Genomic DNA, 27,689 nt, shown 5'->3' with positions numbered 1-27,689 from the left:
AATTAGTTTAATTATTGCACTAAAGAATACACATCAAGTGAACTAATATCATGAGAATGTATGATAAAATGATACATTAATTTGGATTGTATAGGATAAATAAAACAAAGTTTTTTATTTGCTAAAAAAATACTGTTATATTTTATGTTGTGAACTGGCACAAGACTCAAGTATTATAAAAAAATAACTGGCTAAATATTGTTGCCACATCACAGTCTCTTTGGAACAGATAGCAGTTATAAAAATTAATTAGCACTCCAATATATTATATAAAGTAACAATAATTATATTATAACATATCGGCGGACTATCTAATGATATATACTTTATCTTTCAAAAATTTTAAATGATTACAATACAAGCGAAAAATTAAACAACATAATTGTATGTAAATATAAATAATAAATTGTAATAATATATAATTGGACGGATACAATTAAATATAATTTTTTTAAAAATGATATCCAATATTTCTTAAACATATACGATAATCATAGTTATATTTTTATCATTTTTATTTTGCTTTTTAAAAAAAATTAACTGTTTATATACACAACAAATTATATATAATATAACACACATATAATTGATATTATTTGTTGGAAATATGTAGTGACAACAACAACAATAATTGAGATAAACATGTCTATTGAAAGACGCTGGTCTCCAACTTCACCAATCAATAGTATTAGGAACATTGTGTGTATGTGTGAATATCTGTTATTATAATCAAATTATAACAATATTTCATAAATTTTGTTTGACTTCCAACAGTTCGGGATGGTTTTCGACAATGTTTAACAGAATATTATCGATGTAAGCCCGCAACTGATCGTTCACCTCCTGTTGATCTTTCAAGGCAGTTTTCATCTGAAAGCGATTAAAACATCAACAATATAACCTATATTTATTATTACATTATGTAAATAAGAAAATAAAAATGAACATCGTGCAGCCAAGATAGTTACTATTGTTACCATTTAATATTTAAATGAATTAAGCATCTTCAGGTGACATAAATTAAGAAAACGTTTGAATAAACAATAAAATAAAATATTAGTCTACAACAAAAAGTTTAAAATTAAATTAAAATAAAGTTGTACAGTAATAAAATTGTTTTCGATTTATTACCCATTATGATTAAAATGTATTTTATAAGGTTTTATAGTATAGATATACTAATGAATAATGCATTTTACTTGCTCAATAATTATTAATTATTTTTGATATTTATGAATTTGTATGGAAGTTATCAATTAACATTCTGATAGTAATAAACTAATAAGAAATGACGGGACATAGGGACTACATTGTGGTAAATGTAGTATTATATATACCAGGTTAAAATATATTAAACACGAGTGAAAATTGTTTTTTGTTTTTATACATTAATATATAAAAATAATTGAATCTTTTCACAAATAAAACAATATATAATATATATTATATTGATTTGTAACGGAACAATTAAATTATATAAAAATTCACAACCAATAAAAACATTAAACACCCACTAAAGAGTGAAAACAGCAAAAATAACAATTTATTACTTTTATTGTCAAACAAAATAAAATAATAGGTACCTAATCAAAAAATCATAAATTGTTATTTGTCAATTTTAGTATGCATGCAACAAAGCACACACAAATTGTAATAAAATGTCAAGTGTGTTATTAGTTCCATGCAAAAGGGTTAAATAATTATATTTTTTTGCTAATTCTTATCGCTTTTGAGTGTATACGTCGATTGACATTCCAATAAATTTAAGTCAACACAATACAATTAATACTGTGATCATTCAGGCTACTCGACGACACGGCAAAATAAATGTAGGAAGGCACCATGACAATATTATTATTGTTTGTGTTCCCACATAGCTACGGCTCTACTCGACGACGCGACGACGACACCAATGACATTGAGAGTTAACGACCGCGACTCGATTGAATCGTTTTCAACTGCTATTGTTAAACTCTCGGAATACGTACAAGATCATGATATCTATCAATCAATATTAGCCGAATCCATTTTCGATTTCATAAATGAAATGTTGAGGTATAATTACCGGGTGCGGTTAGAAAAAAAAATTAAGAAAAAAAGCCAAACACTGTTAATTTGATTTAAAAGAAAAACATATTTTAGTAACCAAACTGAAATTACCTTGTTTATTTGCAAAGACGAAGGACTGTGCTGTGAAAAGGAGCAAAAAAAAACAATTATATATAAGTACTTCAAGTGTGTTGTTATACATCAACATTCTACAAATTATTTATAAAGTGTAATGGTGTATCATATATTATATTATCATTTGCATTTTGTACGCGTGTGATATTATTTGCTCATATTATTGCTCTATTATGTGTACTATTTCTACTTACATATGACAAATTTTATTGACATAATTCGGGTTAGATGTGTTATTCCGGTATTGTTTATGTCTTTTCTGACGGTTTAAAAAATATTATTTGTAAGCACGGGTTCGCGAGATTATTAGATATTTAGACGAACGACACGTTAAAAAAAATTATTCCAAATATGAGTAACCATTAGTCGTATATAACACCGCACTTACGTCATCGTGAGTCAATCCGTCGAGTTCGGATGCGAGGCTGGGTGACTCTGTCAACAACAGCCTACCTCTCTCGATGCCTTTGGCTATGGAGGAAGCTTGTAGTTCGTCGTAGGAGTCTTTCAGTGCTGCCGAAAAAAAAAACAAAAATAGATACAATTAACACTCACTCTAACTGTTATAAGGTATTTGTTAGGTTAGGGTACGATTAGAAAATCACCATGACTAGGATACTACATAATATAATATTTACAGGAGTGGTTTTCCACATTTTTCAAACATGACCAACTCCACAAAATTGAATAGCACATGTCTCAACAATAAACAATTTTTTCTTCAACGTAAACCTCTTTTTCTTTCTTTCATTAAAGTTTTTAGAACAAAGTAGATAAATAGAATTGTAGGTAATTGATCATATAATAATATTAAGTAATTTATATTTATTAAAAAAAATTCAAAAGCTCCCGGCACATCAATTGAAAACCACTACTTTTTAGATTACACTTACATCGATTCTGATGTTTTAGCGACTCCAGCTGGGCTGTAAGCTCAGTAACGTACGGTGAAGGCGAATTTAGTTTGGCAATCATGGCTTCTTTTTCAAGTCGAGATATTTCCAACTCTTTGGTCAGACCATCGATGATCTATAAATATATATAAGGCATACGTGTAATATAAGCAGCACAGTCGGGCAACGTACAATGTGCATTAAGGGAAATCAATACAAAGTGTCGTTGTAATTGTTGTTTTAATTATTATAAGCAGAGGTGGCAGTATAATTTTTTATATACTGACCTCTTCGTTGTCCCTTTCTCTCTGTTTCAACTTCCTAAGTTCAGCCTCCAGCAGACGTATTTCATCTTTGAACGACTGAGCACCCACGTTGAGATCACTCACACGTTGTTCCAACGAAATCTTTTCGGTTCGCATCGCCTCTAACGCAGACTTGCACTTTTCTGCCTCCAATCGTAAATTCTCGTTAGCCGACTCAATACTTTGAAGTCTACAAATATAAATAAAAAATAATGGAAATTTATAACTATTAAGTCTTGTGCGTATAATACTGAAAAAAAGTATAAAAAAAATATCCACGCCTACCATTAAATAATATTTTATAATATAAGATTAATAACTAAATTTTATACGAAAAATAGCATGTTACTTACACAGCGTAAATTACAATTTAAAAAAAAAAAATAAAGGTTTAAAAATGTTTCGTTTACACTCCCTTTACCATTTGCTTATTATATTATGTTAACGAAACAAACCGTTCTTTCCTATCATTAAAAAAAGAAATATCATTGATATTAAATTACAACGCTTATAAATGAAAATTTAATGTCACGTCTTTTTATACAACGGTGTTTGCTTACTACTGCAAAGGGTCATCAATTCATTTTTATTCGTTCATACTGTTACAATTTACAATATAATTATTTTAAAAGTATCATACTTGCAGTTATTAAGATTAAATTATATCATGTACAATAATTATACACTATACAGATTACATAATATATTTAATATAGTATGTGTGAATATAATTTGAACTGAATTAGTTACTGTTATACATCAATCAAAAATAACTAATAACTTTTATAGGAATTGTGATTTTTATAATATGACAATATATTACCTATTATGGTAAATCATTACTATTAATTGATTTTATGAAATGTGACATTAAATAATATCTTTAGACTTTAGTTACATAACTAACACAATACTACTTTTTGAAACGCTGGGTGGATACTAATGATACTACGACACGACAAGGAAAATATGTAAATTCGATGACTCCAATATATCATAGTATAACATAAATATAATATTTAACTCCATATAAGTACCTATAGCTAATGACATATCATTTATTGTATTTACCTTATGGCACAATTATCGATATGCAATTGTTTTTCCCTATCAACTCGGGTGACGAGCTCTCTGTGTCTGCGTTCTTCGGACGCAAGCCGCTCCTCGCACCTGAGTTCGGTGTCACGGAGTTGCTCTTCGAGCATGTGGACGCGGGCTTGGAGCGCGGCGTTCTCCTCCTTGGTACGCGCGTACCTTTCGTCCGTCAGGTGCTGATTGTCGGTCAGGGAATTCATCTGTTTTTGCAACACTTGTACCTACATATACACATACAAACACATTATAATTTATACGACACCGGTTAGTGTAATTGTTGTAGTAATTATTTTGAAAATACAACACGCGAGTACTTTTAATATATTGTATAGATAAAACAAAGGCGCATAGGTGTGACAATATACATATATTATAGATTATATTAAATACCCATAATATATACACAAACATTGCACGCGAGTGATTATTATAAGTGTAGGTATAGAAAAAAAAATTTTTAAATAGTCATAAACGAACGATGCGATGAAATTACTTTTTGCACGCCAAAAACATGCGAGTTTCGTGAAATTTTAGGCAATTTCAACACGTCGACTCCGGTGGGGCCCGCGTCATAGGCGTTGCCCACAAATTCGAACTGTCCGTCCCACATGTCGAACTCAAGATCAGAGCAGCAGTTTTCTAAAATGTCAGCCTTGTTCTTCTTGGACGACGACGACGACGACATGACAAACAACATAACTTCTTAAGAAAGTAACTATGCGAACGTAAGTATGAGACTACGGAGTGTAACAACTGCGGACGGCCTTTTGGCCGATTTTTAGAATAGAAGCCATTTCGCTTATCTGAATAATGAATATTGATAACGACAGCATCAATTAACTATATTATTGAACGCGAGTGTGTATGTATGTGTGTGGTGTGTGAACTATTGGAGCGTTCGTCGAGATATGACGTGTTTTTTTACTGAACTTTGATCACACTGCGTCGAGAGAATATGATGTGCACTCTAATAATAATATCAACGATGAATATTTTGGCATGGCGACAAAAATTTTTTTCCCTAAAAGTCGACTATGATTTCTTGCATCGCATATTTTAAGTAGCTGCCCAAGCCAAGCGGCGTATATGCGCTTCAATGGACGGAATAATAATAACAATTATAATAAGACCGTAGTAAATAGACGATAAAAGTATGCTTGTACTACACGCAGGCAGCGGTGTTATTGTCGTTGATATATATTTCGACACATTTGCCCAACAATATAGCGAAAAAAAACGGGAGCGTACGCGAAAATGTTACCTCACCGACGACTACTATTATACATTATGTACGACAACACACTGACGACACACTCACATACACAGACAGATAATAATATCGAGACATGCGCGCAGACGGAACGATATTATTAAAAAAAACCTAATATATTAACTCTGTATTGTTATATATATTTATAGTATGTAGTATACTACTCTAGTACTCTACTATAACATTATGTACAATTATTCGTTCGTTAAACGATGATGACGACGATGGGCTTTTATCATCTGCCACCACCATGTTGGTCCCCTACCCAATTTACACGTGTGGTTGCTCTATACTTATACACAACTTGAAAACATCCTATCGCAAACTGTTGTCACTCATCGAATGCACCACTAATCACTTTATATTATTGCAACAGTATATACAAGCTACAACTACAAAAATTATTAGTGGGTGCATAACATGCGTGTACACACTACACGACAACACACATCCATTTAGGAGATATTTGCAACCAATAACAGCTCAACGATTAGTCGCGAGGACGATGCTGAACAACCAAACATACGGCGACATGAACGATAGGCGAGAACGCGTGATATACATAGCCACTCCAAAGATAAAAGTGAGATTAAAGAAGATGAAATATTAAATGTATTATCATTCTACGAAATGTTAAATCAATAATTATTGAAAACCAGTCAACAGTCGTGATCACCAAAATATCGTATTCCCAATATATAACTAACCTACACAATACATATTATAAAAATAAATATTTTTTATTTGTTTTAAAAATTTAAACTTTTATTTTAATTTTGTAGTTTAATTATTATTTATGGCCTGTTAAAAAAATCAATTCCCACATTTTCTAAATTAAGAAATATATAATACACGTTATACCTAATAATTATTTTTACTGCTTTTAGGTAAACCTTTATAACAGCACTTAAATTATAGCTAAATATTAAATTTAAATAAGTAATAATAATAGACCGATGAAAAAAAAGGGGGCAGAATAATTTTCATTCCTATAAATAAGAAATTGGTTCCCGATATACGGAGTTATAAGTCGTATCGATCGTATCGATATCTTATTGGGCCCGCAAAACAATTAGTACAGGGGTCCAACATTTGTTGGATAGTTTATAGGCTATAGATTACCAGGGAACCTACTCGTAAGTGCCCATATAAATACATAGGTATATCTAATGGGCATGGGCATAGGTAAGGGGGGGTTTTGGGTGTTCAAACACCCCCCGAAATTAAATAAAACAATCTTGAGCTTTTTGTGAATTTATTCGAGAATATTATTAACTCGCATATTATTTAGGATTTAGACAAAAACCCCCTCCGAAAATATTTCCTACCTGGGCCTATGCTAATGGGTATTGGGTACAACATAGTAAATACAAATAGATCCAACTTGAGATTGAATCAAAAATACATTTTAGATAACTAACACTTATATTTAAACTAATAAGCATTTTTCTTTAATCAGACTCGGGTATACAAACCAATAATTGAGCAACATCATTGCAATATTGAATTTAAATGTTTTATTGATTCTCAACTGAATTGCTATTACTATTGCTTGATCCCGTAACACGCAGTAGTCAAACTTATTCACCTTGCAAATCGGTTATATTTTTAGTAGAATTTAAAAAAAACTCGAATTGGCAATTACCGTTGATGTAGCTATCGAATACTCAGAACACGTGAATAACATTGTAGGTAGGAAATATTCTACGACGCGTGTCTATAAAAACAAAAATTGAGCACACACATTTCTTGTGGACGGCGAAGGAAATCATTTACACAGCAGCAGCGAGCATAGGAATGCTGTTTAATGGTCGTGACTCGTGATGGGACTTATCATGTATAAAATACGAATGTAGAAATAATGATACGTCTTGGTCGCGGCGGTGGGGTATAATAATAATGATTACACGATGGCAGCTACATTATGATCTTACCTTATTGTTGAGGTCGTGAACGTCTTCTTCGATGGACGTATCGGAATACACATCGTCTGGAGTATCGCAAATGGAACTGCGACCGGACGAATTGAAACTTGAGCTCCGATATAGATCACTGAAACACAAAATCAACAATGGTATTATTATCTAATAATGTGTAGAAAACTAGAAACGACGATGACAATAATAATAAAAAATAACAATAATAAACACCATTAAATATTATTTTTACCTGGCGAGTGCGTTTGAACTGATCCTTTTGCTCGATCTGTGTAAAACAAATCGCAAACGTGTTATCATTTAATAATTATACTCAAATATTACAGAACAATAATGATAAGAAGAAGAAAAATTTAAAAGTAAAAGTGCTCTGTAAACTCCGCTAAATATGCAATTTTAAAATACCATAACGCGTTTTTCCCCGAAATATCTATTCATTAAGATAATAATAATAGCTGTGGCAGCATCAACGGCGATGGCTATTCTGCAGGTATGGAAAGCTACTTTCTACATACATTTACTTACTATAAGCACCGTTTTTAACACTACACACGCACTGCGGGTCAATTAATTATCATCATAACGAGCGTTATCAAATTTTAAGACAAAAAAAAGAAATGCATTCCTTCTATACGAACGGTTTTACTCAGATTATGATCGGCAATTGTTGCGGATATGCTCCCATTAACTACACGTACATATGTATGTTTTCATGTAGTTTTATTTCACCTTAATTGCAATTTTTCTACGAAACTATGTGAGCTTTTCGAAAGACTATACCCAAAGATTAAGTGAATTAATTAATTATTCTAAAACAACGCAGATATATTATTTAATATTTTAAAATGATTATCACTCCGTTTAATATAAATGATAATGTAATAATTGTGTATCAAAACAAGACTATAAAATAATATCTAATAAGCAATAAGTAAGAGATTAACTAATTAGTAATTAGTGATAAACATAATTGAGTGTAATCTTTTTATCAATTATTTCTCAATATTGTTGCAGACTAATTCGACATAATCGTTTTTAAAAGAATATGACAAACATATATTCTTTCAGATCCAACATTTAAATGGTGTAACTCCTATCTACCAATACGCAATAGCAATCTAAATGTATATATGCTTCCAAGGACAATGTGTTAAACATAAATTTATAATTTCTTTTTTTTACTAGCTTCTTCCACTCTTGAACAGAAATATAGACAGTGAAACTAAACAAAAAGAAAAACAGAGGTTTTCACTGCACTCGTACGCGATGATAATTACATTTTCCTAGTACTCGGGAAATCATTCTTAAAAAATCATCGAAAAGAGGTCGTTGTCCGTAAGGTAAGTATACAAATACGTACAGGCTTATACACCCAACAATTCATTACATAGGTACTCGTATGATCTGTATTTAGAACAAACGGATGAGCTATCAGTGCAATATAATTATATTGATTTTGAATTAAAAATTATAGAGCTATAAATCTATATTCCAAAAAATAATAGCATGTATAAGATTTTAAGGATGTTTCTATTGTCACAAGGCAGGCTTCTTTAGGATACCGTTATTATATACTATTATAATATACCCTATTTAGTTATATCTTATATATAATCTTACTCCTATAGTCCTATTTCTAGCACATTTGTCACAAAATTTCTTGACCATGACTAAACTATTACGACTACGATGACGCTCATCGTGGGATGATTTCTCAATTTTTCGCAATTGTGAACCGGAATAAATTTATGTGAACGCGGAAAACACGGTAGTCAATATTCGACAGTAAAATTCGCCATATGGAACGACGACAATGACTACTAAAAACCTATAATAATAGTATATTAATGTGACAGACGACCATTATTTTCAGACTTTTAAATCAATACCAAAAATAAACTGCAGGTTTGTTAGACGTATAAAATATATAGATGATAATAATTACCGTTATGAAACAAAGGAAAACGAAGTAAGTATACATATGATAGGCGATAGCCATTACATACCTTCTCCACGAAGACCGATTATATTCCTGTTTCATGCCTCGTCTATTCTATTATACACTACACTACACCAGTAAAGCATTGGCCATGAGTTCATAACATTTTGACGAAAATAATAAATATATTATATTATAATAGGCACATAGACAATATTTACTCGCACACTCGATAAAGACGCGCTTTTATCTCGGGCGACACACGACCGCTCGCCGGAGAAAAGTGATCAAACTCGTAGCCCGTAGGCCGTCGCACAGTGCACACTCGCACTATAACGTAGGTGAAATCACACACACAATAAAATCGTACTATATATTATTATAAACACAAGTCACGTGTATGTGTGTGTACGCGCTCGCCGAGAAGGGGTGTTGTGTACGTTAACGGTGTATATATTGTATGCCGAACACGCAGTGGTGTGGTGTGCGTATAGGTAATAATATATTTTACGCTTATACCACGTAGTTGGTTACTACGGCTACCACTACCGGTCTCACAAGGCGGGTTATATTATATACAGTGGATAAGAACAGAGAACGGCCCCTCAACATTCCTTCCTATCGTCGCGTTTCGCCTTTCATTTTTTTTCAATGCACCACTGGGTCATACTCATAAAGTCATAACGCTCGCCGGATAATGTTATTATTATTATTATTTTACTAAGCACACTCGAACCGGACGATGGCGGCCTACACATGCGCGTAACCGCGAAAAAAATCAAATTGTATTAAACAGCTGGTATACCATATATTAAATACCAGCCTACCTGCCTTATATATATATCATATTATATTCTAATATAGAGAGAGAATTCCAGTCACGGTGTACAACAGACTCGGATTCGTTGAACTCAAGGACACGTAGGTATTTGGCGTAAACCACTCCGACAGTGCAAAACATATCTAGCCGAGAAAATTGTGAGGAAAAAACAAACAGCTTTATGTACCTCCACGAATTTCGACCATACAACGGAATATCTATACACCGTGTACATACAATCATAATAGGTTGCCTATTATTCACTATATGAACAGTTCACGTGAAAAGATTAAAAAAATAGTATTGCGTAATTCCAATTTTCGTTTTTTACAACATAGCTACCTAATATAATAATCGTTTGGAACATGACAAAACGTTTGTGCTGCATGTAAAGAATTGTTTTCCTACCTGCGAAAATGTCAACAATCGACGAGCCCGCAAAACTACGTTTACTTTCGCCAAGTACGCCCACAAACGCAGCCGATCCAGGTTGGGTGTATATTTATATACATAAATAGTAAAAAATATCACCCTCCTTCGCACGAGAAACAAGCGAATTTCAACAAAAATCTCGTCGACTATACAATGCAAGCAGGTAGTAGATACAAACTCTATAATTCTATATGTTTGAATACACGATAGTTACTTGAGTGCTTCGAAGATTGTATATACATAGTAGGTACAATATATTATTATGTAGCATAGTAGTAATAGTAAAGGCCGGTAGTGAACGGTGTACCTAATACTTATAGTTATATATAAATCTCTATAAATCATATAATGTATTATCATTATGTATACGACTATATGAGCAAGATAACTGTAAATGGGGGGTAATTATATGTGTATAATTTGTGCATGATGTACATATTATACTATATATTAACTCGCGATTTTATCACAAGAGTATAAAAAGTATGTAACATCGCCCCCGCGAATCGTGCGCCGATGTGCACACGTTGAAGAAGCGCGTAATAACATCATTGTATCTGGAAAACTATAATATGGTCTAGAGAGTAAATTATTACGTAATACACGTAGATGGTAAATATTAATCACTAGTATTGTTTCGGATCTTTTGTGTCTGGTATGGGAATGTAACTATGACGACAGCGGTATACACACACACGCACACTAACCGAAAAACGTTTGTTCGATCACGTGTTTTAAAAAGGAGGACGGTGCATGGAACTAATTTCAAAACTAAAAAATATATTTGTTATATTTTTGAAAAGCGTTTTACATATTTAATAGCACATTATACGGAAGTATGCTTATGCGCCAAAAACGTTTTACCAGTGTGTATATTAGTTTGCAATGTTATCGTCAAAAAAGGAGTAAAACAAACATGTAACCATCCTTATTTGTATTTAAGACAAAACTGAACATTGAACCGCTAAAACCTAATTTATACTCGACTCTCGTGAGTTAGGGACTAAATAATAGTCGAAACCGATAATTTCAAAAACCACCAATCAAACACAAATGACTGACGGTTTTCCAAAAATTATTAATATAATAGGTATAAGATACACAATATAATAATCGAATTAGGAGTGTCGAGGATAGAAATCAAAGAACCCGCACGGACTATAATACGTGTACAACCGGGAATAATATTAAAATATTAAATAATATAAGCGAAGCCAACTCCGCACAAATCATATTATAATAAGTAATCACCTATTTCAGGTGCCACGATTTCGAATACACCATAGAGTTAAATATATATTTAGACAATAGTTCTTTTGTGTCAAACGACAAACCCACATACGATTATACAAATACTCTATACAGTACCGAATAAGGACCCACTGATGGAATTTCGACGTAGAGGTCATCCTACTCAGTACTCGTACTAGTTACTACTATGTAAATAAATACACCAAGCTCACCTTTCTCTCACGTAATTAGTAATTTGTACCTATTTTCAGCCGGGATCAAAATTGTTTTTAATAAGTATTAAACTAATTCAATTTGATGATCTCTAAATAGACAAATTATTGAATAGAAATGCATGGCGTCTCGTTTTATAAACCATTTTAAATACGAAGAAAAATGTTAAAAGAAAAAATACCGCAGTAATCATATTATTAGGTTTGTACCTAACACAAAAATATATAATACAATAAAATGATATTTGTTGGCACGATTTTTTTTCAAAACTCACAAAATTTAAGTACACAGTCACGAAACGTCTCAGTCTGTCAAAATTAAAGTTTTTACCGATTTTAATCATTAAAAGTTTCAGTGCGTGCGTAAGTGATTAACTGCCTACACGGTCGATAGAGTATATATCGTATATTATAAAATAAGTTTAAAAGCAATATTAAGTACTTACGAATGTCTCATCGATCCCCATTTACGGTTTGGCAGTATTTCAGAGCTAAAATGTATTTTTAAAAGAGGCGATTAACATGGGATAATATAATATTATGTAAATTGTACACGTGACGTAAACAAGCCACATTAATTTATTATACCTGTGCCCGTTTGTAGTCCTTCTCAAACTTGTCCTGAGCCACGTATTCCTCTTTAGGCCCAAAGGGTTGGTGATTGGGTTTTCGACGACGCTGAAACGAAAAAAAAAATCATAATTATTAACGCTATGTTATAAGCAAATAATTTAAAATTGTGAAATATTTGTTATAAAGATTAAACAAACTTTGTGATCACGTTGTTGACAGGCGAAGAATTGTCCATGTCACCTTCACCGTAACATTCGTAACTCTCTTCGTCTGACATACTCGAAAACTGGCTGTACCAAAGAACAAAATTAAAATTAAAATGTCGTTTTCATACATTTCAGTATTTCACACAATTTAACACACCTGTTATTCGTAGAATTCGAATCCGTGTTTCCGCCGTGTATGGCTGTGTCCTCTATGTTGAGTTTGAACGCGGGAGAGTCACCTTTGTTATTGTTATTGACGATATTTTCATCTTCTTGTATTTTGGGCGCCATCATCCTAGCCAAAACCTACAAACACACATACAGACAACAAACAATGAAATACCATTATATTGACATTTATACAAATGTATTAAAAACCGATCGGAATTCGAAACAATGCATACGAATGGTCATCGTGATAACATAACATTAAATCATTAATTATTATATAAGTAATATAAGTAATAAATTATAATAACTTCGTCGAAACGTAATTAATGGGTGTAAATCATAATATAAGAGAATTCAAAATGTACATATTGTTTTCCAATACCCGCGATCGTACCATAGTCATGATGTTTTTGTGAGCAACCTTCACGATCGGTTCGCCTACGTCCCGCAAGATTATGCACAATTGTATGTACCTATAATATTTTATTATAATTTATTGAGCTATACAGTAAGACGCGTAAAATTAACTGAACTCGTTCGCGTAGGATAAATCGACACTCACTGAACACCCGGACGAACTCCCACACCCTTATATATACATGGATGCGGATAGGTGTGGTAGGGCTCCGATGAGGGGGTTGTACTTTTTTCTTCGGAAAGGTGATAGGCACGTGTCCCGGCGGACAGATGTAGGTAGGTACCTATATATAGAAGTATACCCGTCAATAAAGCGGAACATGCTGTATTGTGTGTTGCCGCACACGTTTGTCGTTACTTATATATCATGTATTCATATATTTATATTATTATATTATACCTATACGAATACGGCGAAGTTTAGGCCAAAAAAACAAGAGGAAACTGCAGTGCCCTAAGTATATAATATACTCCCTCTTTTGCAGCTGCGTCGCTCAAGACGACGTGTGCGTTTAGATACGGCACGTTCCCCACTGCTGTTTCCGATCAGGAAACGAGTGTTGCGTATCGTGCAGAGGGTTGTTAGTCGCGTTTCCGTTTCTTTTGTTTTTTTCTGCGACCCATTTAGTCATAAAAACTCGAGACGTGGTAGTTTTAACTTATTAAAACTGTCACAGATACAGATAAAAACTGGAATATTTACGGACTGAGGCCAGGATTTATAAATTTGACATTTACATAAAATTCACAAGGAAAATTAACTATGCAAACAATTAAACAATTAAATTGATTAAACATTTATAATTGGGAAATTTTGTTTATAGAATAAGGATTTACGTGGACTTCAGAGTAACATAATAATATTAAAATTATTATTATTATGTTGTCTAGTCAGTAATAGGTATACTAAAACTAATTTACCAAAACACTACCTATACCTATAATAAACATACATCTTCACATTTCTCATTTTATAAGGATGTCAAAATTCAGTGTAGTACCTACCTAAAGGCATTGATTAAATATACATTAGATGAAATTTATATATAGGTACCATATATATTATTTTTTTTAAATATTTAGTATAATATATTGTATTTTACTGTCCTTTTTCTAACATGTGGAAAATAAGAAATAAAATTATTTTGACTTGTTGGATCAATCAATGAAAAATTAAAAGATTTTAAGGGTTATAAATTTATAATTTTTATAAACTAATAAATTGCAAAAACAAACATAAGGGAAGGACTTCGTACTTTCTTAAAAAAATGAATATTTTTTTAGCTAGAAACATGAACTTATAAAATAAAAAATCTAAAAAGCAATTTATGTATATTTTCTATAGTCTGTAGGTACCTACAATCTAAATACATACTTCAAAAAGTATAAAATATATTACAAATTGTGTATTTTGTATTCTTTATTATTATTTATTAGGTAGGCATGAGAGATTTTGAACTTACATAATCATATGATGTTTAATCACCAGCATAATGAAAATAATTGGTCATCCAGTAGAATAATTTGTTGTATTCAATTAATTGTTAATGATATATTGATTTGATTTGTATTATCAACTATATTTATAAAAAATTAAAAATTAAATTTTGATATTTTGTATCATATAAATGTAAATGATTATGTGGAGTGTATTTTTTTTGGAAAAGGACCTACTTATACTGAATAATACAAATTCGTCATTATTAATTATTATCTTGCTGTAATTTTTATAAAACGATACAATTATATTTTGACTTAAAAACAAAAAGCAAAAATAAGTTCCTATCTTTTTATTGCTAAAGAATATCATACTAAAAACTCAAATTTTACTACATAGTATAGATTAAAGATAGAAAACAATAACATTTTTAAGTACAATCCAAAAGTATAAAATGTATTTGTTCACAATATTTTCGTGAGTGATAAATATAATGAATTTATCCTGAAAAAATACATCCGCGTATAAAATATCCGCAAAAAGTGATTATTAGGTACTCATTAATGATATAAAAGCATTAATTATATCAATATCATTACATTACAAAAAAAGCAATATTATTATAACTTATAAGCTGCATACAAAATTATAGAATAATGCAGAAATATTAAATATCTATATAGTACGTCAAATCCAACTAGCATAATTTGTACAATGCGTTATTGTATGCGACGGAGACACTGGGTCATAAAATTGTGTTGTATGGAATTTGTTTATTATTATTTATTTTATTAGATAAAACTTTATAATATAAATACCAATATCAAAATGAAAATAAGGCCACCCCGCACATGAGATTACATAGTTCTATAACAATCGACTCAACTATTTTTGGATGACAACTAAGCATAACAACAAAACCAAGTTAAAATTTCATGAATAGGCGAATCGTACATAGTATTTCCGAATAATATGTAGTTTTAATTATTAACAAACAAAGAGTAGGCAAAACTACTATTATTTGTGGTATAATGAAAATATGAATATTATCAAAGCACATAATATATTATATCATATATATAAACGGACGACCTTATACAATATACATTACAGAGGCAACAACAGCAACTATAGTGACTATTCATAATACTTTTTTCAACGCATTTAACAAGGACAATTTGTATTATGCTATTGAGAACCTATTGATATATTTCTTGATCCATACACATGAATGTATACTTTTTTTTTTTTGAGGAAGGAAGTGGGGCGATTTAGATAGGTTCGTCAAAACAAAATGTGTGATTCGAGGAGAAAAAAATTCAGATAAAACGATTAAGTATTCCGGCCAGATGGCACTCGTATATCATATTATAGTATTATACTGTATGTCTGGCTTTAGTTACCAAGTGGTAGTGTGGACACGTTATTTATTACGGTTTCTAAAAGAATATTTGACATGGAAAACAAAATATGATGGTGTATAGCACTTAAATAAAACAGTCAAGATTATATTTTTAATACGGGGAGACAAGCACATTATGATGGGTCAAAACAATATTAAAAAGTCTCTGTATTGTCATGAACCATTAATCCCGTCATTTTTAAACTCGTTTTAATGCGATGAAGGTTTGTATATTTGTACACAGTGTAACTTTTTCAGTTTCAAAGTCTCGTCCTAGTAGCACAATTATTCTGTATAATAAACATTATTATTCTCTCTACCCGCAATGGCCATGGTTAACACGCTAAACCACCGTTAGCCTAAAAAACACACACAATATGAAGCAATTGGTGGTGGTAGTTGCTTCACTGAGATACGGTCTAACGAATATAAACCGTGTGGTTTTATTATAGGGCTATTTTATATGTATAATTAACGCACAAAATATCGGTGTCTATATAATATGTATGTAAAATGAGTGTTACCTCGAGTAAATATGTATTTGGGATTCATTGAAAAACACAATAATTATGTATACATGATATACAATCGTATGTGTGTGACATAGACGTTTTCATTATCATTAAAATATGCAAAGGCACATTGGAAGCAGTTACTTGGATTTAATTTAATAATTAGTATTATACTTTACTTTTTTAATTTAATTTTACTTTCTTCAAAATTGTTTCTGTAACCCGTAAAATGTATTGAAGTATATACAATATACATAAATATATTGTTATAAGCTTAAATTATTCGAGAAAACCAAATAAATGTACGATTCACAAGTTACAACACTGATATCTCGACGTGAAGTAATTTTTAATAAGGTTTATTTACCTAATCGAATTAGTCGAATTATTTGATTTAAAAATTCAATACGAGTGCATACATTTTGAACGCTGGTGGGTAATTAGTAAAACCTTGATATAATATAATTATCATGTGCAGTTTTATGAACAACCCGATATTATTCTGTAGTGTACTCATCATTTTCATTATTCGTTTGACAACAGCCAGATGTCGATGGTAATTTTTTATTTAGCATTAAGCAATAGAAAAAGTACCATATGGTCAAAATAAAACAATTATTAAAAAATAATAACTAAACTAATAAAGTAATAACACAATTATATGTACAACCTACGGAACATACAAATCCAATGGGTTTTAATGTCATAAAATGTAATATTTACCATAAAACCAAAACATCTATAGTTAACTTCACAATTATTAACAAATTTCAACGAGTATAGACTGCGATTTTAGGTTAAATCTTTTAGTTCTTATTATAAGATCAGTGATAGTTTGACAAAATTAATAAGGAACTCTAAATGTATTCCATAACACAAAACTCCCTCAGATTCATTGAACAATAGACAACTCGTTACACTTATCAATACCAAAGAAAATTATTAAAATAATGTGTTTACTGTTTCCATAATGAAGATGAAAACATCGGTAATATTACACTTCCTCGGTTTGCGAATTTATAAATATATTAACCGAACGTGTTTAATTGCGTACTATAATAATAGTCTATTTAGGAACTGGTCATGGTATTAAAAAAACTAAAGATGCATGTCAAATATGTATTACATAGTTTCCTCATTTTCAGGTTAACGCCGTCGAAGGTCGTTGAGATTGACTTGCATTTTTTTCGTCGTAATTTATATTATTATGTTGTTGAATATTATCATCAAGTCGTGTACTGTGTGTCTGTGTAGGTTTAGTTTCTTTTGTCGTTGTTAAATATGCAAAGTGAAAAAAACTAATTGAATATTGTTTGAAATAGGTACCTGGTACCTACACAGTTCCGCGTTGTAAGGGAATCACGGTATTTTTTCCCCGAAATAAACTTTTTAAATATTAAAAAGACACTAAGATATAATATTGATTGTAAATATTGTTATTCTTATTTGTTGACAGTGGTACATTATAACATTCCTTAATATTGAGTAGATCCTATTCCGTGCTTCATGCATTATGAATAATTCACAAATTGTTCTACTTTTTGTTTTTAATACGAGAATATTATGAGAAAAAACTTATGCATCAAGATAGTACATCAAATAATGAGGTCGGTACAATCTAAAATCTATTATATTTAAGAGTTGTGAAAAATTAATGTTAAATTGTTAAACTGCCGACTCTCCTACTTTTTTTGTTAGCTTTCAATCAAAAGTTGACTCTCCTACTTTATATTATTAATTTTGCATTAATACATTATACTGAAATATACAATAATAATAATAATAATGACATACAGTAATTCTCAATAAATAAATAGTCAAAAACATTTCATCAAAATTATACATCATTGTACATCCACATTGTTGGTATATTTTTCAACATAGAAATATGAGATTTTTCTTATACAATTTTTTACCAGTCTATTGTAAGTAGATTTAGAATTATTTTTATGCAAAGGAATACTATTATATGACACGTGTACCATATTTGAGCATTTATAGTTATAATTGTTCAATGAAAATCCATAGTAATTTACGGTACAATTGGTTTAAAATGAATTATCGATCACCCTTAGCAAAATACCAAGTTTAGTAGTAAAAAAAAAACTGTAAATACGTAGAAATGAATGTAAATTACAGATAAACAAAAAGATCTACACTACCTACCAAAATGAAACGTAAATATAAATAATACAATGTAATATAATGCTACAGCTGTTAACCTTGTGAGAATCTATTGGGGCAAAAAAACAAAATTATCTGTTTTGGTGGTTTCCTAGAAAATATTAGTAAGTTTTTTTTCACAGGTTTCCTTTTTTAATAGGATTAAAAGCGGTGTTTTTCTATGTTTATGAGACACATCATGTTTTATTTAAATTGGAATTTGGATGTTTTGTATTTCGTAACAATTAACCTAGTGAAGCAATAAGAACTCTAAAAACAGTTTTGAATTTGTCGTAAAGTTTTCTTGAGATCGATTTTCCCGCATTTATGATTTTTGGATTTAAATTGCATCTAAAACTTAACTTCAAATTGAAATATGATATTTTTTATACTTCTACTTTTTTAATACATTTTTTTTAGGATTTAAAGGGATAAAATTAAACATTTTGAGAAGTTTTTCCTAAGTAAACATAGTGAAATATTTTAGGTTTCAGTGTTCATATAGCATTACTAGATTCATCTGAATGTTAGAAATAAAACACACTAAATAACCGCTTCCTATATTTTCTTAACAACGCAAGACAAAGGATGAAAGTCAGGTTAACTGCAAAGTATATGTTTGCATATTTCAATTAGGAACTTAAAAATAATATTTTTTCTAACTACACACTTTCTAATGTTTGTTTTATAAATAAAATGTCCCTACATAAACTAAAACACATTATAAATTAATATTTTTGAAAATTAATTATTTTTAACATGAATTAATGTTATAATGTCATTCATATTATATTATATGATCATTTCACATTTTAATGGACTTAAATTAAATATACTTACATTTGTCATTCAAAGCGTTTTCAAATTTAAATAAATTGTAAAATGTTGAGAACAATTATTATTAAAAAATATTATTTCAATAGGTAATGATGGTTGTATGTTGACATTCTTTATTTATAAGCTAGTTGTTATCATTTAACGTTTTAAACAATGGGCAATACTATTTGTCACTAACTAGTTTAAGTAGCGTATAATAAAAAAAATGACATGCACAGGAATATAAAAACATTTATCAAATATTTTAGTACCTACAGACCTACAGTTGTCTGTTAGTATATCTACTTCAGTGTCAATACAATTTAGTATTATCGTTCACTGATTTTTAAACTTCACAACAAATTAAATATTCTTAGAAGAATCAAGCTAATAATAACTAATAATGACTTAAATATTACAGTATAAAAAAGTTGTCAATACCTAAGTATTTAATCATAAAAAAAAAAATGTTACTTCTTCTACTTAAAAATGTCTAGGTAAAAATAGTTTTTCTGTATTTCATGGATTAGGCACACATTTTTTGTTTTATTATTAATTTTTGGGTATTATAGGCTACATACAAATAGGTATTTATTAAATATGTATATTATCATATAAAAAAATAGCATTAATAAATAATAATTAAATTGAAATGCTCCTACCAGAACCGATGAATTGTAATCACCATTGTACTCCTTAGTCCTCACACCCATAAAAATTACTACAAATTAAATGTAAATTAAAAATGACAACTCATAAAATTGAACGTTTTGATGGTATAAAGGTAATTAAATATAAACTGCATAACATTCATGTTAAAAGAGATTAAACATTGTTATCAATTATAGATTTATTAAACAATAAAAAATTATTTAGTATGTTAACTACATTATTACATAAATTGATGTCTTAATGGTCAAAAGATTATCAGTACAATTGTAAGTCTAAAAATTATTTAATTAAAAAACGGTAAAAGATAAAAGCTAAAATAATCTTATGTATGTGTGAACACGTTAATACAATACTGTAAGACACGCTCAATTCAAACATTAGTTAAGATTGTCACGCTGCAGACTTAATAATAACATAGAAAAATTGGATTGGTCCAAAACTGATTGGATTAAATAATTAAGTCCTGGGTGTAATAATTAGATTACACTGTACATAAATTATAATAACTAGGTTAATCAATAGTACCTAATGTGAAGATAATATTTAAATATCACCAACCTTTGACTGTCCTATGAGTGTGTGTTGTGATATGTATTTGATGTGTAAGTGTTCACAGAATCTTCATCACATAACTATAGCATAGGTGTCCATATGTTGTATGACACTAAACTGCATTGCACAATTGAACATTTAAAAAAAAAAAATTAGACACACATAACGAACTTCAAGCAACTTAGAAATCACTGACAGGGCTGTGTAATTGGCAACCCCAGGGACTTTTGAACAGTTAGATGGTTCAAGATAACAGTATACAGAAACCAGAACCCAACTCACACTTAACGGATAAGATAATACTATGTACACGGGAACGTTGTGGGTGGGTGCCGTCGACACCACAGTTGTGAGCAAACTGATGTGTTCATTTTTCGATGACAAAATAATTTTAAATATTTAAAAAACTATTATTATTATGAAACTAAAAAAAAAAAAAACAATAATTGCACTGTAAGCGGAATTACTGCTGCTGCTGCTGCTGCTGCGGCGGCGGCGGCGGCAGTGTGACAATGATATTTCACCTCACCTGTACTGAGGTACCTCACTACCACAGTACCCGCGTTACCTGTAATAATATATTCACCTGTAATTTGTGTTTGTTTTTTTTTATTTACACCTATCCACCGTTCTGACAGTGCGTGCGGCAGAGACGACTCGAATTATTTGCCATCGAACGAAACTGTTTACGTTTACGTAAGTCGGCGACGGGTGAACGGCCAACTGCCATGTCTATTGTCCGTAGTAGTTCTGTAGATCAGAATATCGGATCGATACGGCTTCAATTGAAACGTTTGCTTCCGCTGTGTTGGAAAACGATAACACGAGTAAGGATTCGGATGGGTCATGGCCCAGGTAGCTGATGTACTAAAGCCAAATAATTATTATACCTTGAAGACTACATTTACGACCGAATTTTGATTAGTTATTTTCCGCGCGACGGGCACTGAGCGTTATCAGAATCAGGCTATCAGAGATTTCTTCCGTGGTTCCGTCCATTCGACTGATAACAAACGAACTGCCATCGCCGGACGATGAATAATGTTTATCAAAATATTGTTTTTTTACGATTTTTCATTGAAAACACAAAGTTTTTATTTTTTTCATTTCCTAAGGCGGATTCCATTAGAATTTAGAGTTAGTTGTCTCTGCAAATTCGTCAATTATTTATGTCGGCTGTCGCTAATCCGTCCACGTCATCGAAGTAAGTGTTCACGTACAGCGATTTTACGCCAATACACTTTAATCTTATTGATGACCCCATATTTCGGTTGGTTTATGTATAGTTGATTTTATACATTTTCAAAAATTACATTATTTTCCTACTATCTTAGAACATTCACAATTGATTTTACCAATTAAACCTTAATTTGTTTGCAAAGATAAACTAAAATATGATATAGAGATTAATACATTTAAGATTGTCTGAATATCGTAATATTTGTAAAGTATAAGAATGTTAACTACCTACCCACCTTCGAAAATATAAATATTTATCTTACAATTGATTGATAGAAGATAGATATTTAAGAAGTATAATTTCTGATAATACCTAGGTACCGAAATGGAGAAATTTACACCTTATTTAAAATTAAAAATTTCTTTAAATTAAATAAATTTTATAAATACATTTCATAAATTGTCCAAGTGTAAATACCAATATCAATACTCAAATAAGTACAATATTAAAAAAAAAACTTTATAATTTATATGATTTGTTGGTATCCAATATCATTTCACAGTATAAACTAAAATTTTAATTTTAAATAAGTTTTGTTGAAACTTAGATAAAATATTTTCCAGGAAAAAATTAAAAAAATTATTTAATATATAGACCTATATTATAAATGTTAGCTTAGCAAATTATTTATAATGGTATGGTATTATAAGTTATTACTGCAGTTGACCATTGGCAATCATGTTCCATTTTTCATATTTCTTTAAAGATCCACATTGACTATGCTAATAAAACTTAGATCTTAAATAATATATTTTGTCTACATAAAACTCGAATAATAAATTGATAATCTAATTAGCAACTTCCTGTTCTTAGGATAATGGACGGAGACAGTGATAGATCTTTGTCACCTAAGTCTTATGAAGAAAAGATATTGGCCAAAGAGAATATAGAACTGATATTAGCAAAAGATGTCATAGAAGAATCTTTGGACAAAAATTTTATGTTCCGTAACATTTTTAAATGTTTACGCTGTGAACTAACTTTTGAGAATGAACACCAATTACATAATTGTATAGCACTGCCTCTTAACATAAACAAGCAAAAGAAATTAAAGCGAGTGTTCAAATGTTCGCTATGTGATAAACACTATCTCTTTCCATCGTTAGCCATGCTCCATTTGAAACGTCATCAAAAATACTTAGAAAGTAAAGTAGAGAACATCTGTGATATGTGCAGTGCCAAATTTGAATCTGCAAAAGAATTAAAAGATCATTTTGAGGTGGAACACAATATTATTCAATTTCAATGTAATATTTGTGATAAGTTATTTAAGCAAGCCAGGAATTTACAATATCATATGATGAGTCACTCAGGAGACAAGCCATTTCAGTGTGAGTTGTGTGGACACAAATTTACTAGGGCCGATCATTTGGTCAGACATCGGAGAGATAATTGTGATCAAATGGAATTTGAATGTGATTTATGTGGGAAAATTTATAATACTAAAAGAGGTACTGCATAATAAATTATTTTATTTATGTTGGGTGGATAAAAGTTTATTTGTTGCGATCATGATTATTATTTTCAGGTATTAGAACACATTTGAAAGTGCACTATGACAGTCCAAAGCCTGGTACCATATGGGCATTGTATACAGAATCTGGACAAAAATATTATGAGTGCACATTATGTAGTAAAACGTTTACTCAGTTTTCTAGATTCAAGGAACACATACGGACGCATACTGGGGAGAAACCTTTTGAGTGTCAAATTTGTAACAAAAGGTTTACTTGCCATTATAAACTTAAAATGCATGGTGATGTGCATACAAATGATAGACCCTTCAAATGCAATTATTGTGAGCTCAGTTTCAAAAATCGAAGGTACCTTAATAAGCACATGCGTAAACATGATGGAATCAAAAAATATCATTGTAGAATTTGCAATAAAGAGTTTCAATGGTACAATAGTCTGAAATATCATATGGCCTCACACTCTGATGAAAAACCATATGTATGTATTGAATGCAACAAGTCTTATTCTCATCTTAGTACCTTAGTAACTCACCAGCGGACTCATGGTGAAAAAAATTATGAATGCCATATCTGCAATAAAAAATTTAGTTATTCTAACACGCTAAAAAATCACTTAAGTACTCATAGTGGAGATAACCCATTCAAGTGTCATCTGTGTCCAGCTCAGGTAAAATTTGTATACTTTCAATGGCTAATAATAAAAATTAATTAATACTTGATTTTTACAGTTTGCTACAAGTACATCGCTAAAAATTCACTTGAATACACATGGTGGAGATTATCAATGTAGTTTTTGTGGCAGTACTTTTTCCAAATTATCCAATCTGAGATGTCATGAACGTAAGGTACATTGCAAAACAAATTTCTATGACTGTGGAGTTTGTGAAGAAAAATTCAGTTCAAAATCGCAAATGAAAGAGCATTTAAGACATGATCATCACATTCAGTTTACAAAAACTGTCACTGTGTACAATGTTGAATGTATACAAGGTCTCTATAAAGATTCATAATATTGTATCAATGTAATAATTTAAATTATAAATATAACAAGTATTTAAAAAAATGTTGGGAGTAAATCAATGGTATTTTTAAAAGTTATATAATTTCATATGTTATGTAGTTAAATTTTAATTTAACTACATAATGTAATTGCAAATAATAATATATTAAATCATATTACCTTTTGTCAGGGTTAGCTTGATGGCAGTATAGTTACTATTTAACTACTAACTACATAGTCCCTCACACATTTAAATGTTACCTGGCCAGCCTGAAGTGTAGGCATTTAGGGCTGGTTGACATATAGTCAGTTTTCAATAATTAATTAATTAATTATCATTATGCAATATCTGTTTTATTAACTATTTGCTATGAATTGGTTCTTAATTGGCTAGAATAAATTGTATTTATTCAGTCAACCAGATTCATTTATGAGCATAACATTGCAGTCACAAAGTACCACTTGAACATGCCATTAAATATGTCCCTCAAAATTATTTGACACATATACCAGATTAATCACCAAGCTGGCTCTTCGATTTTATTTTTTTTTCAAAATGTATATAATACACATAAAATTATTTTTATCCAAAAATTAAAATTGGTTTTTTGTAATTGGTTTCCCATAATTATATCCATTTAGGCACAGTTCGCCTAAAAAACTAGCACACATATATGAGATCTAAAACAGTATCACCAGAGTCGCCACAAGCCTCAGAACTTCACAACTATCTGTTTGTAAATTAGATATTAACCGTGCACATTTTATTAGTATAAAAACTGGATCAAATAATTATTTCTCTGGAGAACCATTCAATTATCAATAAAATAAATATTGTTTGATTAATCTTTAGTTGTATTATCAGAGTGACATTGTAACTTGAAAAATGTGTAGTTAATACTATGTAACTAACACATTAACATTCACACTAAATTAGATAAAATGTAAAGTAATATGACTTACAAATCAAATTATATACCTACTTAATATTATAAATTATATTAAAATTTTTGTAGTCACTAAGTTGTAATATAATATAAGTAAATACTAACTATACAAATTGAATAGGTTTATATTTTTTTATTACATTTTCAATAATAACATTCCACTAAAAATGTGGCAACTTATTTAAATATGTAAACTAAAATAAAATAAACAAAGTGGGTACAGCCTGTATTCCAATTTATCAAATTTTATTTCATGTTGATAAATTATTAAATACCTCTAACACTATCCATTTATAAAGGCTGCCAAAATTAAAAAAAAATGGAACATAGTCATAAATAATATACTCTAATTTACATTAGTATTTGATAAAATCATATAAGATTTATTTTTTAAATAACTTACAATATTATACTACTTGTTTAAACTTTTCATCTCCCCACCTCAAAACTTTTCGACTTCCATCATTTGACAAAACTATTGTGTACAACTGCAGCTAGAAATGCACTGTAAGGTTATTGCCTATCTTAATCATATTAAAAATAATTTCATATATTTAACAAAATTGTATTTATCATTATTACTTAGATATTTATTATGTTAAATTCAAATAAATGTATTATATCTAATTTCAACTATAACTGAAAACACAGATATATACAAAATGTTGATTTTGGATACCAACATAAATATTAAATTTAATTATGAATATTAATTAAAATAAGAAGGTATCTCAATTTGAAGTTAAAAACTAAATAACTTATACATTGAAATGTGATTTATAATCATAAAGCAATTTGTAGAGTATTTTATTTAAAAATAATCCAATTTAAAATACGTAATAATTACACGTGGAATTGAACAATGAAAAATTATAGAATAAATTATTAAAATGTAACTTATGATTTTTCAATGTATTTTTCTTTTAGTTGAATCTGTTATTTTACATATATATATGAATCATTTAAATTTTATAATGTGTTGCTTGCAGAGAAAAGGTGACATTTATACACTCCACACAGCAAGAAATAACTCTTCATCAAACAATAATAGCTTATTGATTGTCTAAAAATAAACATGGTTTAGGAATAAGTCACAGCGATGGAGTAAACTAATCAAAACAAACCTAATATATTCAAAAATATACAATTGCAAACAATTGATTTTGATAGACACTTTGAATTTGTTATATTCTAAGGTAATAAAAATTGTTATCCAATATTTTATGGAAGGACGAAACATAATTGCATTACAATGGACAGGTCCAATAAAATAAAGATTGACTGTTTCTATTTTTGTTAAATTTATACATGATAATTAATTTTATATAATATTTAAAGCATGTATCTACATACTTAACTATTTTTAAAATAATTTTTTTTTTTATAAATAGGACTAGGACCAAACAATTTAGGTGTGCAGTGTGTTGTTTCAGTACTTGCTGGTGTAGAGCATGATAATGAACAGACCCATATAAATAAAACTTTTAAGCCCTTAACAAAAAATTGATTCTGCATACATCCTCTTAACATATTATTTATTTAAATACAAATAATCCTGTGATATTTGTGTAATATTATATTATATGTTATCGCTTATCGATTGTGGTTTGTTGTATATATCGCGCCGACCCCGGTGAATTTATATGTATTATTACGTTTCCGTCAGTGTTCGTTGCGAAGTTGTGTCGCGAACTACTACGCCTCATGACGTTCAATAAATATACCTTGTCAATAATATTTTGAGTATTTATTATTTTATACAAATAT

The 27,689-nt window shown here is 30.0% G+C and overlaps 2 protein-coding genes across 9 annotated transcripts; one reads left to right on the top strand and one right to left on the bottom strand.

Annotated features, from left to right (window-relative positions):
* Positions 1-117: 117 nt before the first annotated feature.
* Positions 118-21,960, bottom strand: LOC111040210 (rab11 family-interacting protein 4). Of its 7 annotated transcripts, none has more exons than XM_022324027.1 (14): positions 21,847-21,960; positions 21,267-21,377; positions 13,275-13,423; positions 13,109-13,201; positions 12,927-13,016; positions 12,785-12,829; positions 7,917-7,952; positions 7,682-7,799; positions 4,454-4,698; positions 3,365-3,572; positions 3,078-3,213; positions 2,573-2,697; positions 2,161-2,190; positions 118-870 (listed from the first exon to the last, which is right to left on the bottom strand). In XM_022324027.1, exons 3-14 carry the CDS (start codon positions 13,409-13,411, stop codon positions 748-750), a joined length of 1,386 nt encoding a protein of 461 aa, XP_022179719.1. In that variant the 5' UTR covers positions 13,412-13,423; positions 21,267-21,377; positions 21,847-21,960; the 3' UTR covers positions 118-747. The 7 variants fall into 7 exon arrangements, with proteins under 7 accessions (XP_022179719.1, XP_022179717.1, XP_022179718.1 ...); XM_022324025.1 differs by lacking the exon at positions 21,847-21,960 and adding an exon at positions 21,543-21,807; XM_022324026.1 differs by lacking the exon at positions 21,847-21,960 and adding an exon at positions 21,457-21,801.
* A 44-nt stretch (positions 21,961-22,004) lies between these two features.
* On the top strand, positions 22,005-25,071 carry LOC111040209 (zinc finger protein OZF-like). Of its 2 annotated transcripts, none has more exons than XM_022324019.1 (4): positions 22,005-22,087; positions 23,314-23,951; positions 24,029-24,642; positions 24,704-25,071. In XM_022324019.1, the coding sequence occupies exons 2-4, from the start codon at positions 23,318-23,320 to the stop codon at positions 24,983-24,985; spliced, it is 1,530 nt and encodes a 509-aa protein (XP_022179711.1). In that variant the 5' UTR covers positions 22,005-22,087; positions 23,314-23,317; the 3' UTR covers positions 24,986-25,071. The 2 variants fall into 2 exon arrangements, with proteins under 2 accessions (XP_022179711.1, XP_022179710.1); XM_022324018.1 differs by lacking the exon at positions 22,005-22,087 and adding an exon at positions 22,279-22,464.
* Positions 25,072-27,689: the final 2,618 nt, after the last annotated feature.

Source organism: Myzus persicae, unplaced genomic scaffold (genome assembly GCF_001856785.1).
Source record: "Myzus persicae strain clone G006 unplaced genomic scaffold, MPER_G0061.0, whole genome shotgun sequence".
Taxonomy (NCBI): domain Eukaryota; kingdom Metazoa; phylum Arthropoda; class Insecta; order Hemiptera; family Aphididae; genus Myzus; species Myzus persicae.
The sequence above is the reverse complement of the archived record's forward strand: the minus strand, read 5'-3'. Positions and strand labels throughout refer to the sequence as shown.